The sequence below is a fragment of the Typopeltis vanoorti genome, chromosome 21, assembly GCF_054136105.1.
Source record: "Typopeltis vanoorti isolate ZY-2024b chromosome 21, IOZ_Tvanoo_1.0, whole genome shotgun sequence".
In the NCBI taxonomy this organism is placed as follows: Eukaryota; Metazoa; Arthropoda; class Arachnida; order Uropygi; family Thelyphonidae; genus Typopeltis; species Typopeltis vanoorti.
In genome coordinates, this window is record NC_143569.1 from 76369825 (window position 1) to 76390161 (window position 20337).

Sequence of the window (20337 nt, forward strand, 5' to 3'; positions counted from 1 at the left end):
GATCCTGCTAGTCCTATACCCTTTTGAATGAAGAAGAGTGACATTTTCCTATTGGTTTTTTGCCTGTTGCAAGGATGATCAGAAAAACTTATAAAGTTATACTGGTATATCACATCTTTTGTTCCTTACTTCTGTTACCAAATGCTGTATTCCATTTAAGGCCCCCCTAAAACATCAGAGGATGAAGAATTCATGCTCAAGGGTTTTTTCATTCAGCACCTGAGCTTCCTGCCCACTGATTAGCAAGTAAATGACTGCACTTGGGAGTGAAACACCAGGAATACCCTGGGTGCTATACCAGCACCACAGCAAGCCTTGGGTCCTGACCCTGGGCCAGGATCAGGACCCAAGGATCATTGTTACTACAGCAACAATGATCCTTGCAGACAAGCCCACTAGCTGATCAATTCTGGCCAGGCCATCCAGGTCTGCAGTCTTTCCAAGGCAGAGGACGAAGTAGACAACATTAGCAAGATTCCCCTTTCCAGATATCTATGGGTCACACCTCATGTCAAACACCACAGCAGGGCACTAATCTCAGTAATGATGGTCTGAAAGAAAAGAAGACTCAGGAGAAGTAGAGCAAAGAATATGGGAAGAAAAGCAAAGAAAAAGAGGAAGGATTAAAGGGGCCAGTACCATCATTAGGAGGGTCTTCTCCACCTAGAACAGGTACACGACAGGGAGGGGTATTCCAGGTGTCAGCTGATATACCAACATACTTTTGGTAAGTGCTGTTAGTCTAATGGCCAGATTGATAAGTAAGATTACTGTATTTCAATTTAAATAATATCAAATTCAGCCATCTTTTCATATTTCAGGCATCTAACAGTATTTTCTATCTCTAGTACTGAAATATGCTCTAGGTGATTTTATTTTTCCATTTCATAATTAGTTTTATCACTTAGTAGATTTTGAAAGTTATGCTGACATATTTAAGTTTTTTTTTTATTAGTCTCCTAAATTACCTATTTAAAAATGTTTATTGTCTATGTTATTATGAATTGTTTCTTGCTGTTTTTCTACTTTGTATATTTCTTCTTTGAATAAAAGAATGTCTTCCTAGTAATTAAGTACACAGCAGTTTCTCATGTTTCTATTAGATATAATGTTTTGCAAGAATCTGCTAATCAAAAGTATGGTTCTTGTTTTCAAATGCTTTGCATTTTCAAGTACATAAAATTCTTCTACTTTGATTCCTTTTAAAACCAGTACCTACAGATTTCTTTTAAGTTAGGATATTCATTTCCATCACATGCAGAAATGGTAATATTACAGTTCCCATTTCAAATATTAAAAAAACTTGTATCCAAACTGTTTTGAAAATATGCTGCTCTTCTTAATGGCATTATCAATAACACTTTCTATTTTCTCTTTATGAATTATACCTCTCATTATGCAGAAATGCACTGCAGCATTTGTAACAATAAGCAGAACTCATCTACAAAAATCCAGTAAGCTGTTATTAATTAGTGTCACTCTTTTCCAATTTTTGTCAAAAACTGTATAAATTTGGAATTCATTTCCTATTCAGATATTTAAGTTTTCAAAATAACAAATCTTTTCATTTTTATTTTAGTTATCCTTCAAGACTCATCGTTGGAGATCCTACTCAAACGCACAGCTCATCATACCTTGATTTAAAAGTATTCACTGTCTTTGCATTCACCACGCTCTCAAACAATGCAATCCAATCACTCACCACCCTCCATGCAAAAAAACTCATTTTGAACAATCATATAATCCCGGAGAAAATATAAAATACAACTACTCTAATATATGAATTAATTCGATAAAGAGCCAAGAGGCTATTTTTACGGCGACATAAATTAAGTTAAGGGGTGATAAAATAATCCCATATTATTTTTTTATTTTTTATTTTATTTATTAATTATGAGTACACCGGTCTTGCAATTCGTTAGTAGGGGTATAAGTAAATTCGGTTCACTTAAAACTTGATATTCCAGGTCTACCTACTCACTGATGAGACCTCAATAAGGGTCAAAACTGGTCTGGGTAGTGACCTCTCCCCATAATGTAAAACAGTAATACATCTCCTAGGAGCTGCGTTTTACATTATGAGAAAATATTACGGATAGTGACGGAGCTTGCTCCACCTTTGTTCCGAGTGTTGCACTACCCAAGTGATGACTTACGCTTGGACTCGCCGATAGTTCTTCGGCATGAAACTCTTAGATTTCGATCTCTGAGTTTCATACCCGGCTGTAAAATAATACGGGATTTACTATCCCCCTTAACTTAATATGAATTAATTTTTGGATTTTTTTTAAATTTTAGCCTCACTATGCATCTTATCTGTTGATAATACAATAACAATATCAGCTAATATAATATAATAAAATATAACTGCTAAATAGAAATAGGCCAACAAAACTGAACTAACCATCTTGCTTTTGTTGCAAATTACTTTCAATTGCTAGCTGTAATAATCGAATTCTTTCTGCACACATCTCAATCTCTCTTTTCTGAAATAAAAAATAAATAAGTAAATAAAGTAGTGATTGGTTTAATATCTACACAGAAAAATTAGTCCACTAGTTAAAGTCCAAGTAAGCACTTTCGCCTGGAACAATTATTATCATCATCAGACATTCATGAAATCAAGACTCATCGTGAGAGATCCCACTCAAATGCACAGCTCATCATACCTTGATTTAAAAGCATTCAGTGTCTTTCCACACTCTCAGACAATGTAATGCAACCCACCACTCTACATGCAAAGAATCTACTCCTCAACTGCCTTGCTCACATCCACTTTATACAGTTTCCAGGGATGGCCTCTCTTTCTCCCCACATCTCCAGATATTCTACAAAAAAATCTCATCCACGTTAATCTAGTAATTATCTCTTACCAACTTATACATATCAATCATATCCTTCCTACCTCTATCCACTAGGCTCTGCAATTTGCATTATCCCAATCTTTCCTATTCCGCATTCCAGACTCAAAACAGACTTAGTGAATAATCTATGAACCCTCTCCACCAACTTATCATCCTTTTGAAAACCAGGTAATCAAATCTGTGCACAGTATCCATATGTGATCTGATCAAACTTCGTACAATTGAATCACAAGATCCTTACTTTTAGGTCAATGTTCTCCACATCACTGCCATAATCTGCTGTGAGGTATTCATAATTTTAGCAAAATGTCTGCAAAATTTCAGGTCCTTATCCACCATCATCACCAGTTCTTTCATTTCCTGACCTCCTCTAAGATATCCCACCAATCTTATACTCTGTATCTCATATTTCAAAACTTTACACTTTGCTGCATAGAACTGACATCCCCACTCCCACTTGCATATTCACCCAATCTATTTAAGTTATCTTGCAAGGCTACAACATCCATTCTACTCCTCATACCTGTCTCAAACTCTGCATCATCTGCAGAAAACTATACTTCATCATTCAAGTTCTTCCCAATGCCATTTAGCATATAAATTAAACAATATTTCCAAAACAGAACCCCTGAGGCAACCACTAGTGGCTTTACTCTTCTAGGATATTGCTCCACATTACAACAACCTGCTGATACCTATCAGACAGCCAATCTCAAATGCAATGTACTAATCTACCATCAAACCCCATTTGTTCCAATTTAATTACCACCTTGTCAAATGGCAGTCTATCAAAAGTTTGCAAAATCTAAATATAGTACTGTCATTCATTCCCCCCTTGTCCAAAGCATTTGTTACCTTGTTATAATAGGCAAGCAGACAGCCAAAACCTTCCTTTAGCAAACACATGCAGACCACCCTCGTAACAAAAAAATATTAATCATGATACAATCCATAAATCTAGCCAACTTAAGCTACAACTTTTTTTGCAAACAGCTACTTAAAGTAAGTTTCCCCATTCTTATTTAAGTTAAATACAAAGTAGCAATTCTCAAAAAAAGCCACATTTGCAAATGAAAAACACTACACTATTTCATGAAGGAATTATAATTATCAACACTGAACTATATGCTAAATCAGGTGAAAAATTAGAAGGCTTTTCTTTCACTGAAATATTACATCAAGAGAACTAGAGGGGGGGGGGGAAGTCATTATTTTCTTGAATGGATTCATTTTATTTGTATAAATCCAAATAGCTTATTTTGTCTGCATCATTTTTTTCACATCTCTTAAGTGCTTCAAAATCATAGGAAAATAGTTCTTTTTATATGCTGCTCAACGTTTGAAGGGGTTCAAAAGCTTTTAGCTGTTATGTTACAGAAATTATATGCATTTATTTTATATAGGAAGAAACATGCAACACGCATATTCCAATAACATAACTATTTTCTTACATTTTACAATTATAATTAAACTCTTAATTAAAACAGTTTCTCTAATTTTCAACATGAAACATTTCATTACCATTCTACTATTTTTGTCCTGATAATAGCATATATTAGCTAAATCAGGTTTGACAGAATATTTTACTGACATTTTGTAAAATATCAAGTGGAGAAACCTACATTAATCAATAGAATTATTTTTAGTTCAGAACACTTTTCAAAGAATCCTAAGAAGGATTCGAATACTTTTCCAACTTAAACAAAAATGATTGTCCATTTAAAAGTACAGCAATGGTCTTATTAACCTCCCAACCAGCTCAAGTGGATTAAATACTAAAACCACTTTGTTTCATATTTCATGGATCAAAACATCATAAACATGCTGTATTTCTCATGTAATTACCCTCCTCTGCCATTTATCCCTTTACAATGATTAGTGGATTAACTGTAATGGAGTGACCTTTGTGTCACTTGACTTAAATATACTGTTTTACTTGGAATTTCATTTGCTGTCCTTCAATAACTGAACTTTTTGCCACACAATTTAGTTACTGTGTCTGTTCCCAATTTTCACACGTGTGAAAATAAAGCATGTAATCTGAAATGAAACAAGAGATCACCTCAGCAACGAATTTAATAGTAGTAGACATGCAATATCGTATTCTTCAAATCAGTGCACTGAAACAAGGCAATTTATGTTCTTTCATTCTAATGACAATATTGCAGAAATTATTTTTGTTATTTTTGCTATTTTCAAATAGCTTGCATTGAATATCATCATGTTAAATATTTATAAATATTTTCAAATAACATTTATTGAAATAAATATGAACTTTGTTTTCTTTCCTTGCAAAATATCATTTATATAGATCATCATACTTCAGTTTTAGAACCCGAGCTTTTTTTTTTTTTTAATAAACAATAAATGATGTTCTGGTAGAAAGGTTTATATGATTTGCTATTCATAACTATTATTTTTCAGAAGATTACAATGCATACTAAATATTAATTATAATAACTTTAATACTCCCAATGTTTCGGAAATGTTATATTTCCATCATCAGGTAATGTAATGGCCAAGCCACCCAATTCAGTCCACCATTTAGGATCTAGGCCCAATTTTGGTTGCCTTTCTTCAGCCTCATTTACAAAGTATTAGTGTCCTGCATGCACATCGTTGTGTAAAAATTTGATGTAGCTTAATAATGCCAGAAAGCTTTACATCAATTTTTAGTCAAGCTCTATAAGGATGTTATAAAAATAACCTGTATATCTGTATATAGTTAAAGTTCTAATTGTAAACACTCAAGGTCAGTGTCAGATGGACCAACAAACTTCAGACTCACTACTGCTGCCTGAACAAATAGGATTAAAAGAGTGTAGTAGAAGATCAAATGATCGCATCAAAATATTCAGGGTCCCATATCTTCATCCAGGGATCCGAAAGAAGGTGAATAAAAGGAGTTACCCGTAGGTCGTCATCGATTACCCGTAGGTCGTCAACGGTACTCCAGCGGTTGTCCGTCGGATGTAAGCCATCGAGGACGCGACTTCAGGAGAAATCATGCCAGTAGTCTGAAAGAAAGATGACAGGAGCCAGTCCACCAGGCAAAGCATTGATCCAATGACAAACCTTCGCTGGGAGCTATTGTCCAAACAGAGGAATTTTCGAGCGAGAAAGAATTGCTCAGTTAGTTTAACGTGCATGCAAGTACTCCTCAAGCGAAATTCTTCGCCCAAGTGCTGGGAGGACAGCGTCCCAGCAGAAGCCGTCAGTAAATCTATCGTCGGCGTAAAAAGGGAGAGAAAACCTGATACGGGAGGAAAAGATCAGGACTCCAATCCAAAGCCAGGGAATGGGAATACACAGTGGGTAGCAGCCCTAAAGTGAGTTCGATTTTTTTTCTTCAATTTTGTGAATTACAGGAGAACTTTACTGGAGGACTGTTAAGATTAAACTGCTGAATTTGAGTGAAGTTAATCGTTGGATGTAAAACGTTTAATAAGTAATAGAAGATTATGTGTATAACAGATAAGGAGCAACAGTTTGTTAATGGTGCACTTTGCTTAGAGTATTATCTTAGTATCAGAGGGATCGAACTTTTATGTGTAATGATATTCTTGTGTGTATAACAGATAAGGAGTAACAGTTTGTTAATAGTATAATTGCTTAGAATAGAAACTTGATATTGGAAAGGAGTGGATATTTATGTGACATGATTATCATAAATTGAAAGGGAATCTTAACATAATTTGTGCTATTTAGAATTAAACTAAGCATTTTTTTTTTCTTTGATGAAATAATAGTGTAAATTGTTTTATGGTAAATAAATGTGTTGTTAGAATGTTAACAGAGTGTCATCTGACATTTAATTCTTCGATGCACTGTTCCAAAAAATATTAGAGCCTATTAGTGGGAACCCAGGAGTAGACCACGACTGCAGATATTAATCAATCGGGGATAATTTGAATGTAATGGGTAAACTACTGGACGTACTCACCACTTATTATTACTAGAAAATGGACATCAGTGGCACAGCTTATCAAATAAATTTTCTGGTATAAGAAGGCAGTATAGCTTAAAGAGATAAATAGAGATATAAGGAAAATAATAAGGTATATAAAAGGAGATAACCCCCTTCCCCCATTTCCAATTGCTCTGCGATCCCTGATGATGACAATGTAACATTATAAAAATATTGAAAGTATTAACTAAAGTTATTATGGTGAATATATAGTATACATTGTAATCGTCTGAAAAATAATAGTTAACAAATGATATTAAAATGCATTACTTGCTATACAACTATGAGACTTTTTTAAATAAACATTTATACTGATATTTCAGTTGCCTTCACCTTTCACTTAAAACTGCAACAGACAATGCCTTCTGTACTTTTTTGTAGGATGCACATTCCTATAATATCTAATGCTTTATCACCATAGATATGGCAAAAATATGTTGAAACATATCCTACACAATTTATACTTATTTTGAAGATTTCCAATTGTGCCCCGCCCCACCTCACTCTCTGTTCCTGGAACTGAATTATAACTATATCTCATCATATACTGGTTTGAAATTTTGCATATACACAGTATTCAAAATCTATTACTTCATTTTACCATTTTGACAAAAAAAATAAGACAATAATATTGTTGTATCTGTTGAAGTAGGTACTTCTAATTCCAAACTATTTCTCTACAGTCTAGAAACAGTTGTTCTGCTATTTGCTGAAACTGAGTTTTATAAATACATTTCATGTATTTGTAATATTTCAACCCTATAAAAATTGTTATGCCACAAAAAGCAAGTTCAGTAGTGTTAGCTTTTTAAAAGTCCACGCAGTTAGCCTAGTGGCTATGCGCTTCACAACCATATGCCTGGGGAAGGAGTGTCCTAGGTTTGATTCCCATCGGAGATGTGAGGAGCTCAAGGATCTTCCTAGCCATAGCCAAGTTAGTCGGTCTTGGGCATGGACAGTAGGGTTTCCCCCCAGTTTAGCTGGGGTTTTTTCATCCCGCAAGCAGGCAAACCATGAAAGTTATATAATAGTACACACATAGACTACAGTCATGAATACCTCCAATAGGGATGCAGCAGAGAGGCGACGTGCTGCCTGCATTATTTCGCCGTGACTCCTCATTAGAAGGAGTCACGGTGAAATAATCTTCAGCCAACCTGTCTGAAGCAGATGGAAGGGAGAGATAGTTTTTTTAAAAAAAAGCTTACTACTTTTACTGCTGCTAGTTGCCATTTCTTAAATATGCTACTTAGAAATACTTGACCAACAATCATCTCAGCTCAAGAAAAAGGCTAAATGCTTAGCCTTTTTCTATACAGAAAAATCCTAGCCTATTTCTATATGGAACTTTTCAAAAAACATGCTCTTGACTACAGTTCTCAAACCAACCTGGTTAAGGTGCATTGATAATTTACATTTCACATTGATGGATAATTTAGCTACATAGATCATACATATTCCTTCTAAACCTCAATAGCAGACACCTCAGAATGCAGTTAACTGCTATAGAAAAAGAAAATAACAATAGTCTATCTTTTATGACATTTTAATCACGCATCATCATAATGTTATTTTTTCTTTCTTTCTCAGTTTACACAAAATCTATCCATACAAGTAGATACAGTCACAAACTTTCTCCATCATTCCCCACCCTCCAACAATATGACATAAAAACTAGATAAGAGAGCCGCCAATCTCTGTTCCAACCAGACCACTCTCACAGCTGAACTCTTCTCTTGTTCATCCCATTTCCATAACTGTTACAATGAAAAAAAATAAATAAACAAAATTACAGAATACTTTATCCTCCCTAAATTTCACATCCCTCTTAAAATATAGATTACATTAAAGCTGTTACTATTATCTACATCCAGATCACCCCAGTAAAAATAGCTATAACTTAAAGAAATTTATATGATCAATGCTATCCTTATCCTCTCTTCTAAAGAATAATCCCTCCCCCTCTCAGTTCCAGGTATATACAAGGTTACCTGTTCTTGAAACCTGTCCTATTATGGTAAAAGTGGAAGCTTTAACAACATCCATCTTGAACAAAAGAAATATATCTACAACCACAATTATGGCCAGTCAGATTTAGCTGACCATACTTTGGACACTTTGCACAGAATCAAATTTAAAAAAAACTATGATTCACTGCAGCAAATACAAACTTGATCAACTTTTTTTGGAATCAGCAACAGATTTAAAAATCAGCCAAATCTTAATAAATATGGTTGTGTAAAATTATCATACAGAAATTCTTAGAACTCTCACAGTAATGGCTGTCTACCTACCAGCACTCAGAGAGGGTACACTTCTTAAGACTTTACTCTCAGTCAAATATCTTCCACTTATTTTTTGCATTGTGTATATTACTACAATTCTTATATTGTGTACCACAGATGTCTATGAAAGGGACCAAATATCAGAACCATTAAACCTGTGTTTAATTTTTTTTAACTGTACTATGTATGCTCCATTAAATATCTTAACATGCGCTTCAACAGCACCTAAGCTGAAATGCATGTATACCACTTTATTTGACATCTTAATCTAGATGGGTAGCAACATTTATTTATGACTCCTTAGAGAATTATTTGGAATTAAAATTAACTGTCCTAGGATAATTATTCTTCACTCAACATTTATGGTTGTCTTATATTGGGAAATTTTAAATCTACAAGTATCAAGCTGTGCATTCCTTTATTTTACATGAAGCCAAGTGTTTCTGAATATAACAGTTTGCCTGTCCCTGAAGAAATCATTAGGTAGTTTACGTAACAGCCACTTCATTTTATATGATTTATGGCTTAGGCTGTGACATCCATTTGCTACAGGATGGATTTCTTTCCCATCCATAAAGGAGATCATGATGGGGAGGAGGGGGAGTGGATTACGGCAATATTTTTGCCAATAAAATGAACTTTTCACTGTTCAGAGCTCTTCAGATATACACTTCTGGATAAATTTGTACAGATATCTAATATAACAAAAGTAATATTCCGCTTACCAAACTCTCTGCCTTCAGTTTTTTGGCAAATGCATCTTTAAAACTGAAAATAAAACATATACAGAATATAACAAATGTGTAATGCAAACAGTAAAACATAATATATAGTTGTTTTAAGAGTGCATCCTCATTGAAAAGGGTCCATAAAACTAATCATATAGAATGGCATATATTTTAAATTATGGACGATCTAATAAGTCTTAGATGCAAAAGGCTTTTGCTCCCGAAACTTGGGTTTACCTCAAACAAGACATGCAAATCCAGTCTAGAAATATACGCAAGGGACTGACACAAAACTGGTGTATAGAAGGAAATGTAATAGGTGGGACTGGTGATGAGAGTGACTCATCAGTTAACGTGCACTTCTGTTTGCCAATTAGGAGAATACTTTTAGATGATGAGTAAAGAAACATGAAAGGGAATTCCAGTTAAATCATCTGTTTTGTTTAATGTAAAATAATGCTAATTCTATTGTGCTTTATGTCTACTGGGGCATTCCAGTCATTACTGATGCCTGTTTTGTCAATTATAAGTGATTTTGTCATTTTATCTCCTGAAAGTGCTCAGGCATACTAGAAGTAGCCATCCAATTTCAACATAGCAATTTAAAATAGATCTACATAATTTCATATCCATTGACAAACTTGGAAATATGTATTACTTTTGTTAAGTTTTTTTGCTCGGTTAAAAATGCCAAGAAATTATATTCTTGTTTAATCCTTTATCCAAGCGTAAGCAAACAAAGTTTGCTCATGAAGTATCTTCATAACTAGACTGCTTGTACATAGAAGCAAATAACTTTGCATTAAGTGCCTTAGCATCCCATAATGAGAAGCACAAATTACTTTGAATGTGTATAATCCTATTTCTACGCATTTTGGGAAGGACCACTACCCAGAACTACTTTTGACCTTTATTGAGGTATGCTAAAATGCAGGGATACTTCTTCAAAAACTCTGAATGATCTACAAGATCACTCTAAATCTCAATGAGTCATATTTCCCATAAACAAATAGTGAAAAGGTGTAACCCCTTATTACTAAAATACTCTGGATTAGAGATAGTTGTTAAAAGTTTTTTTTCACTTGGTTATAAATTAAATTAAAGATGCCAAGAAATTATATTCTTATTTACCCTAAAGGATCACTACTAAACTCATCATTTGCTCCACTCTATGACCAGCCACTGAGCAGAACCTCTCTACTTCCCTGGTGAAGCACCATCAGTGGGAACCAGACCCAGAAGAGATAGTAAGGTTGAAATAATGCAGAAGTCATATATTTTCCATAAACAAATAGTGAAAAGGTGTAACCCCTTATTACTAAAATACTCTGGATTAGAGCTAGTTAAACATTTTTTTTTCTCACTTGGTTATAAATTAAATTAAAGATGCCAAGAAATTATATTCTTATTTAATTTTTATCCAAACAAACAAACAAACAAAGCTTGCATGCAAAATATCTTTAGGAATAGGCTATTAAGGATGTATGCTTTGAATTATGAGATAATACAGCAATTAATGCAGTCATTTGCTTCAACATACAAGTAGCCTAGTCATGAAGATAATTCATGAGCCAATTTTCACTGCGTACACTTGGATAAAGGATTAAACAAGAATATAATTCTTGAGATTAGCTCTGCTAAAATACTCCTGAATACTAAAAAGATTAATTTCCCTAATTTTATTTCTAACCCAACTCGCAGATCTATAACTTCAAAAGTGGTTTGAACACTGTCTTGTATACTGCTAGTTTTGTGTGTTGTCTAATTTCTCTCTCATTCCATATAAATTTATTCAAATGCCCCCTCAACACACACACCATACCAGCTTTGCTTATTCTATTGGCTATTCTATATTTAATTTGCCATCTTCACTAAAAACTATCTAAATAGCTAAAATGTTTTACTTGTTCTATAGGTTCTCCATTCAAGATGTAGATGAAGTTTTCTATGCTCCTACCTAACTTAATAGTTTTGATCTTATACTAATATTCATGCCAAATTGGCTATATATGTATTTAATTTTAGTTAGAGAATTCTGGAAACTGCACTGGATTTGCTGAGTACATCTACATTTAAGCAAAGAGCTAAGTTAGATGTATTTGAGGGTAATATCAGAATTAATGCTACTTTCTTACATAATGCAATAAAAGTGGAAATAGTTTACACTCTCATCTTACATTTAAATCAAACCATCTTTCTGTATTTCCTTCAATTCTAACTGCTGACTTGCAATTCAAATATTGACCATATTGCTCTGTATAATGTTCCATTTAGCTGGTATAAATTTATCATTTTGGAAAACTTTTCTCTTTGCACCTTGCTTTATGACTTTTTCCAGATCAACTTAAGTAAAGATTTCTCAACTATTTCTTGTAATGTTAAAATCTGGTTTTGACAAGCTATTTAGCCTGAACCCAGCTTTTTCTTACACATCCCTCCCTCTTCTTATGTATGCTTGCATAAATCTTACCAAGAATACTCAGAGAAATTCCTCTGTAATTCCCCTTTTTAAAGATGGAACTATGAAAGCTATTCTAATCATCTAGAATTTGACCTTCTGACTAGACTATTCTAAATTATAAAGTGTAGCCACTGCAAAACTTTTATACTTCCATATTTTAGCATTTCTATTCAAATATCATCTACATTTCCACAATTCAGGATTTTGATAGTTTTTTCTACCTCAAGTATTGATATGTACTCCTGTTTGCAATTCTTGAATATTTTTAATACTGTTCTCACTGTTTATTTCATTTAAATCTTTTAAAGTAATTACTCCAGACATCTAGAATATCTTTATCTTCACTTTTCATCTTTGGTATAGATTATATGAAATATTATTACTATTATTATTACACTACATCTCCAGGAAGTCCAAAGACTCATAGAGGGAGGGCACCTACTCTACATCTGTCTCTGCCACTCAATCCACCAACGAACCACAACTACACCAATGCCATCTACTGCCCACCACCAGCACTAGTGTATTTCTACAGACAATTACAAACATCAATGCCCATGGCAGGATTCGAATCCACAGTCTTTTGGCTGGAGAGTGGATATGCCAACCAGGCCGGCTTTAAATGGGGGGGGGGGGCATGTCCCCATGATCCCCACCCAGGTGTGTCACTGACTGCACACACAAATTATTGACTTAATTTTTAAACACACTTAGGTAAGAACTGATGTTCTTACTGGCCTGATAAACTGAAAAGAGTTTTACTAAACAGTTTTCTATTGTCTATATTTTCAGTTTTCTATATAATATCTAGGGGTGCTTAAGGGTCAAAGCTGTATAACTGAGAGGAGACCTCCACATATCCTTTAAAGGAATGCGGAGAACCGACCAGGGCTTCTGACCTAATGTCCAATCCTCACCTTCTCGTGGTGCACCCTGTTGGGTATCTACTTGGATACAGAACGAAGGAGGATGTGCTGGCAATTTGGGATTTAGTTCACCAAATTGTATTCTTATTGGTTAAACTAAAATAAAAAATGATGGTACAACGTGACAATTCATGCTAGCTGGGGCATCGCCCAGTTAAACAAGTCCGTAGTTGTTTTAAACAGGGAACCAGTGCAAACAACAATAAGTCAACTACTGGAACAAATCTGAAAACACACCCCAACTCAACATCACCAGAGTTAAAGATTGGTACTATCAACGTAAGAGGCCTGAATGGCAAAGAAATGGAGTTAGCTGAGATATTAGATAAGTACCAGATCGACATAACAGGGGTGACTGAAACAAAAAAGACAAAAACTGGTGAGATCTTTCTGAGCAATAAATATAAAATTGTTATATTCAGGCAATGACAATCAAGGAAAAGAAGGAGTAGCCATAGTATTCAACACAAAATACGATGCTAATCTTCTTGAATGGCAGTCAGTCTCAAGTAGAGTAATGTAGGCAAATATCAGAATGGGGAATTGGACAATGAGACTTATTTGTGCCTATGGTCCCACAGAAGGTTCTACTAAGGTAGAAGCGGTAGAAGAATCTATTAAGGTAGAAGAATTTTTTGATGCTTTAGAAAAAGCAACTGATACAATGAAAAAGAAAAAGTTGGTCCTTGTTGGGGATCTAAATAGCAGAGTAGGAAATGATTGTCAGACAAACAAAAATATTTTAGGAAAATTTGAAGAAAAGAGCAAAGCTAATAATAATGGCAAATATCTGTTGGATTTCTGCTCAGTACATGGACTGGTTATTACTAACTACATGTTCCAACATAAAAATGTGCACAAATTCACAGGGAGAGAAGAGGCAACGAATAAGAAAAGTCTCATTGACTACGTTATTGTTGATAGTGATGTTTTCTCCTTGGTGCAGGACACCAGAGTGTATAGAGGATTTGAAATTGGGAGTGATCACTATTTAGTCTTGAGCAGGATAAAATTGAATTTCATATTGAAAAGAATAGCATGTAAGAAAGTTTTAAAGCGAAAAAAAGTTGAGAAGCTCTCAGATGTGAACTGTAGACTAAAATGCACAAAGATTATTGAAGAAAAAAATGAAAGCATTTGAGAACAGGAATCAAACCTTGGAGATTCAGTGGCAAGCCTTGAAGAAAGCCCTGATTGATTCAGCTAGAGAAGTATGTGGCGAAGTTGTCTGCAAGGATAGAAAAATTATAACTCCATGGGCACAGGAAGTTAAAGAGGCAGTGAAGGAAAAGAAGCATATCAAAAGTTCCTGGCAAATAAGTCAGCTTGTGCTCTTAGAGAATACAGACACAAAAGCAAGAATGCTAAACACTATGTAAAAATAGCTAAACAAAAGTCATGGGAGGACTTTGGCAAGAATATAGAAAATAAATATCAAGAAGGTGGCAAAATATTCTGGAGGTTGTTGAAGAAGCTTAGGAATGGAGGAAAGAGTGCTGTAAAAGGAGTTAGAGATGAGAAAGGTGACATGAAAATGGGAGAAAAAGATATCCTTGAAGTATGGAGTAATTACTTTGAAAAACTGCTAAATGAAACAAGCAGTGATGACAGCACTGTGGTAAAATAACACTGACCAGGCATGCAGTCAGGAATACATATCCATACTTGAAGTAGAAAAAGCCATCAAAGGCTTGAAATGTGGAAAGGTAGCAGCAGGAGTAGATGATATTCGACCAGAAGTGCTGAAATATGGTGGTACAAAAGTTTTACAGTCGCTGCACTGCATAGTTCAGAAAGCCTGGACAGAGGGACGAATTCTCGATGATTGGAGTAGAGCTCTCATTCTTCTTCTTCTTCTGCAGCTTCTCCCACTTAAGTGGGGTCACTGTTTCTTATGAGTCTCCTCCACACCTTCCTGTCTTGGGCTGTCACCACATCCAAGTTCTTCATCTTCAAGTCCTCTTCTACCAGCTCCCTCCATCTCTTCTTTGGCCGCCCACGCTTCCGCCTTACTTGCACATCCATCTGCATGACCCTTCTTCCCACATATTCGTCCTCCCTCCTCATCACATGACCAAACCATCTCAACCTTGCCTCCTGTATTTTCGCTCCTAAGTTCGTAACTTTCACTGTTCCCCTGACATTGTCATTTCTCAGATGATCCTTTCTGGTCACACTGCACATCCACCTAAGCATTCTCATCTCTGCTACTTCCATCCTGCTAATGTTATTTTTCCTCAGGGCCACAGTTTCTATAGCATATGTCATAGCTGGCCTCACTACTGTCCTATAAATTTTGCCTTTCAGATTGATCGGCACCCTCTTATCACATAACACTCCAGCCATCTCCCTCCAGTTCCTCCAACCTGCTTGTATCCTGCATCCCACTTCCTTCTCACCTCCTCCATCTTCTTCCACTGTCGAACCTAAGTATCTAAAGTCTCTCACCTTCCTGATGACATTTCCTTCCAGCCCCAGGTCTGACTCCTGGCCACCGCCCACTGCGCAACACATATACTCTGTCTTACTTCTGCTCAGTCTCATACCTCTCTTCCAGTACTTTTCTCCATCTTTCCAGTTTAGTTTCCGCTTCTTCTCTTGAATCTACACACAGCAAGATGTCATCTGCATACAACATTGTCCAAGGTGCATCTTCTCTCACCTCCTCTGTTACCACCTCCATCACAATATTAAACAGAAACGGACTTAATGCTGACCCTTGATGCAAGCCAACTGTTACTTGAAAACTTTCTGTCTGTCCCAAACAGGTCCGAACACTTGTCTTCACATTTCTGTACATTTCCTGCACCAACCTGACATATTTCTCCGGCACCTTCTTCTCCCTCAGACACCTCCAGACTTCTTGCCTTGGCACTCTATCGTATGCTTTCTCCAGATCAATAAATACCAGATGTAGCTCCCTTTGTTTCTCTCGATATTTTTCCATCATCTGTCGTAACCCAAAGATAGCATCTGTTGTTGATCTACCAGGCATGAAGCCAAATTGTTCCTTTGCAATCTCCACCTCCTCCCTCAATCTACCATCAAGAACCCTTTCTAGGATCTTCATTGTGTGGGACATCAACTTTATTCCTCTGTAATTTTTACAGTCTTGTGCATCCCCTTTACCCTTGTAGATGGGAACAAGAGTACTCTCCCTCCATTCCTCGGGTATATTTTCCTGTTGGCAAACTTTCATGAACAGGTCCCACAGCAGGTCAATTCCCTCTTCCCCCAGTGCCTTCCATGCCTCCACTGGAATTCTGTGGAGTTCTATGAGAATTCCACTGGAATTCTCATAGTACCCATATATCAAAAGGGAAATAAAACTGAATGTGAGAAATACAGAGGTATTTCCCTACTGAGTGTTCCTGGCAAGATCTATGCAAGTATACTTGAGAAACAGTTGAGAAGAATTGTGGAAAAAAAGCTGGGTGAAGAACAAGCTGGATTCAGGCCAAATAGGGACTGTCAGGATCAGATCTTCACTTTACGACCAATAGTCGAGAAAGCATGGGAATAAGATCTGTATGCAAGTTTTGTCAATTTGGAAAAGGCATATGACAAGGTGCCAAGAGAGAAGCTATTCAATACGCTACAGTTATATGGTGTCAATGGGGCATTATATCAAGCAACACTTAGTCTTTATTTCAGTTGTAAGTCAGCAGTTAGAATTGAAGGAAGTACAGGAAGATGGATGTTAAATCTGGTGTGAGACAAGGATGTACATTATCCCCTCTGTTATTCATTATCTATGGATCACATTATGAAGAAGGTGGTATTAAACATGATATCAAAATTGGAGATGTTAATGTCAGCTCTTTGCTTTATGCAGATGATGTTATACTTCTAAATAAATCCACTACAAGTCTGCAAGAGTCTCTGACTAAATTGAATAACTTTTGTAATAGATATGGTATGAAGGTCAGCAACAAAAAGACAAAGACAATGAAAATAGGCAGAATCAATGAAAATGTCAACTGTGTTGTGAATTGAGAACCTGTGGAACAAGTAAAACATTTCAGCTACTTAAGCACGATTTTTAGTGAAGATGGTAAATTCGATATAGAAATAGACAACCGAATCAGCAAAGCTGGTAGGGTGGGAAGTCAATTGAATAAATTCATATGGAATAAGAGAGAAATTAGTCGGAACACTAAATTAGCTGTATACAAGACAGTGTTCAAACCAGTTTTAACTTATGGATCTGAGAGCTGGGTCAGAAGCAAAACACTTGACCAAAGACCGCAGATATGAGAGTCCTGAGAAAGATTGACCATTGATGCCATCTGTTCATCAATTGCCATTGATGAACAGGTGGCATCAATGGCAATATCATATTAAAAACGAGGATATTAGGAAAGAACTTGACATTGTCAGAATCCAGGAATATGTTAGCAGAGCTAATCTCAGGAGGTATGGTCACTTAAACAGAATGGGTAAAGAAAAATTAGCAAAACAAGTGTTCTCTGCCAGGTTGGTAGCAAAACGACCCAGAGGAAGACCTAGATATAGGTGGATTGATACGGTACAAAGTGCCTTAGACGATAGAAATATAAGATCTGATAATGTTGGAGTCTTGACAAGTAACAGACTGATTTGGAGGAAAATTGTAGATAGGAAGTTAGTAATGATGTAATTTTTTTCATGTAGTACTATCATATCCCATACACCCCTTGAGGGTATATGGCAGGAATTTAATGATGACGATATAATATCTAGGTGACATCTATATATTTTCAATAGCCTTCAAAACATTTTGCTATCTTCCTGCTATTTATCTTCTATATTCTTACTGAAGTCCTCCGATGAGTTTTGTTTAGCTACTTTTTCACATAGCACTCTTACATTATTTGCTAGAAATTGCTTGATATACTTTCTTCTTTTCCAAGACTGTTTCTATGAATTCTTATGTCCACCAGGGTGTTCTTATTTTTCTATCTCTGCAGACAACTTCATATCTTCAGAGTTTTCCAACAAGCCTCGAGGGTTTGGTTCTTGTTTTTGAACTTTCATTTTTACTCGAATAATTAAAAGAAATACACGTATTAACCACAGTGAAAATTATTTAATTGTAAATATTTCATCCTAAGTATCTTAGGACATCATCAGTACAGTAGTTTAAAACAATAATAGGAATAACATACAGTTAGGGCATATGATTACAATAGAATCTCATTAAACGTAATATATTCTATTGTAATCATGAGCCCTAACTGTATGTTATTCCTATTATTGTTTTAAACTACTGTACTGATGATGTCCTAAGATACTTAGGATGAAATATTTACAATTAAATAATTTTCACTGTGGTTAATACGTGCGTTTCTTTTAATTATAATCGCACCACAGGTTTCGTTATTTAAAAAAAAAAAAAAAGTTGAATAATGTTTGAATAGTTGAGTCTACTGTTAACTTGTAAAAGCTACTCGGTTTTACAGTCAAATGACTATCATATGATTCAAATATGATATTCATTTCTATCCTACTTAAAACTAAATGATGACCACTTCCAATTTCAAATCCTCTACATACTATTGTATCCTGAACCAGTGTGAAGACATCACCACCAATAGTAGCATAACAACGATGCTTTTATTATATCTTGTGTCTTCTCTCCATTTGAATTTGTGCTTATACACATCAATTATAGTAAAACATAATATTAGTAATGAGTCAGCCTTGTCCTGAGACAAGTAGTATCATATCACATAACAAAATTTGTCAATTTTGGTTCTCTATGTGGTATTCTGTTTTTCCAAGTTGTACTATTATTATATTTCTTAAGCTGACTTAAACTATTAATGATTTCTATATTTTGTTCCCAGGTAATTTTTGTAGTTTCTGCGGGTAACATGTTCTTCAAGACATCTTAATACAAGAGAAACCTCAGTTTATATCAGGATTACTGGAGGTACCAGCATAAACACACACACACACACACACACACACACACACAAAATGGGAATCAATGAAGCATGTTCGTGGCTTTAAAAAAATTATCCTCCTAATTGATTTTGCCTTCCTATCTATTTTAGTAAAGAAATTATATAGGAAAATACTATCTTAATAATAAAATCCAGCCTGAATTCTTCTTGTAAATTCCACTTTTTAACTTCAAATTTATGGACTTACATGTGTTCTTTTTTGTTCTGTTTGCCAGGGACAGATTAAGCCAGATGGGGAGCCCTTGGTGGTAAAATTTATGGTCCCCCTAAAAAAATTTTCTACATTTGGAAAAGTTGATGATATTTCTCTTGCAGCCTGGGATACTTGTGTGGCAGTATTGAATTTGTCTTTATCTTCTTTTAAAAATAGTAGAAACTGTTCCAATTCATCATCAAAATGTGTAATATTTATATTGTTCTTATAGATCTCATTTCATTTTTCCACATAGCTTGGGACCCATGGCAGCTAGACTATTCTGAATAGTCTAGCAGGTCCAACAGCTGTTTAATTCACCTCTGCTGTTTGCCAAGGCTCTCAACTACTAGCCAATTTTTTTATACTTTTTAAATATGCGAAACTTTATACACCAAGATTTAATTCACATAAAATAATGCAAATAAAATTACAGTTTTAGCAGTGCACATGTGAAATTCTGTACCAACTTGCACAGTAAGCCAGATTGCTAATAGACAAAGAAATGCATGAAATTTACCTAAATGTTTGGTAAATCAACATTTTCACCAAACCTCTTCTTCCTTGGTAGAACCTTCTGTGAGACCATATGCACGATTGTCCAATTTCCCATTCTGATATTTACCCATATCATTCGACTTGATACTGTCTGTCATTTAAGAAAATTATCCTCATATTTAATATTGAATATTCTATCTACTCCTTAGCTACAAGTCATTTTAGCATAAAAGAATATTCAACTAATACCTTACTATTGTTTTAACTGTTTAATGTAATATATATGTGTGTGTGTGTTCATATTATTACTGAATTCCAAGAATTAGAAAAACAAATTAATTTAATTTAACACACAACATGTTTCGTCGGAATGCCAACTTCTTCAGGCATGAGAACATTAAAAGCAAACATAAAAAAGTACCGTAAAGAAACACCGTACCACTACAATAACAGACTATGAGCTGGAA

At 35.1% G+C, this 20337-nt stretch overlaps 1 protein-coding gene across 1 annotated transcript in view; it reads right to left on the bottom strand.

Annotated features, from left to right (window-relative positions):
- Positions 1–20337, bottom strand: part of Atg14 (autophagy related protein 14) — a 125820-nt gene that overhangs the window by 74486 nt on the left and 30997 nt on the right. The window contains exons 3-4 of the mRNA XM_090411173.1: positions 9842–9884; positions 2405–2486 (exon numbers count right to left, since the gene is read on the bottom strand). Of these exons, the coding sequence (XP_090267299.1) occupies positions 2405–2486; positions 9842–9884 (125 nt within the window). The remainder of the gene's footprint in view (positions 1–2404; positions 2487–9841; positions 9885–20337) is intronic.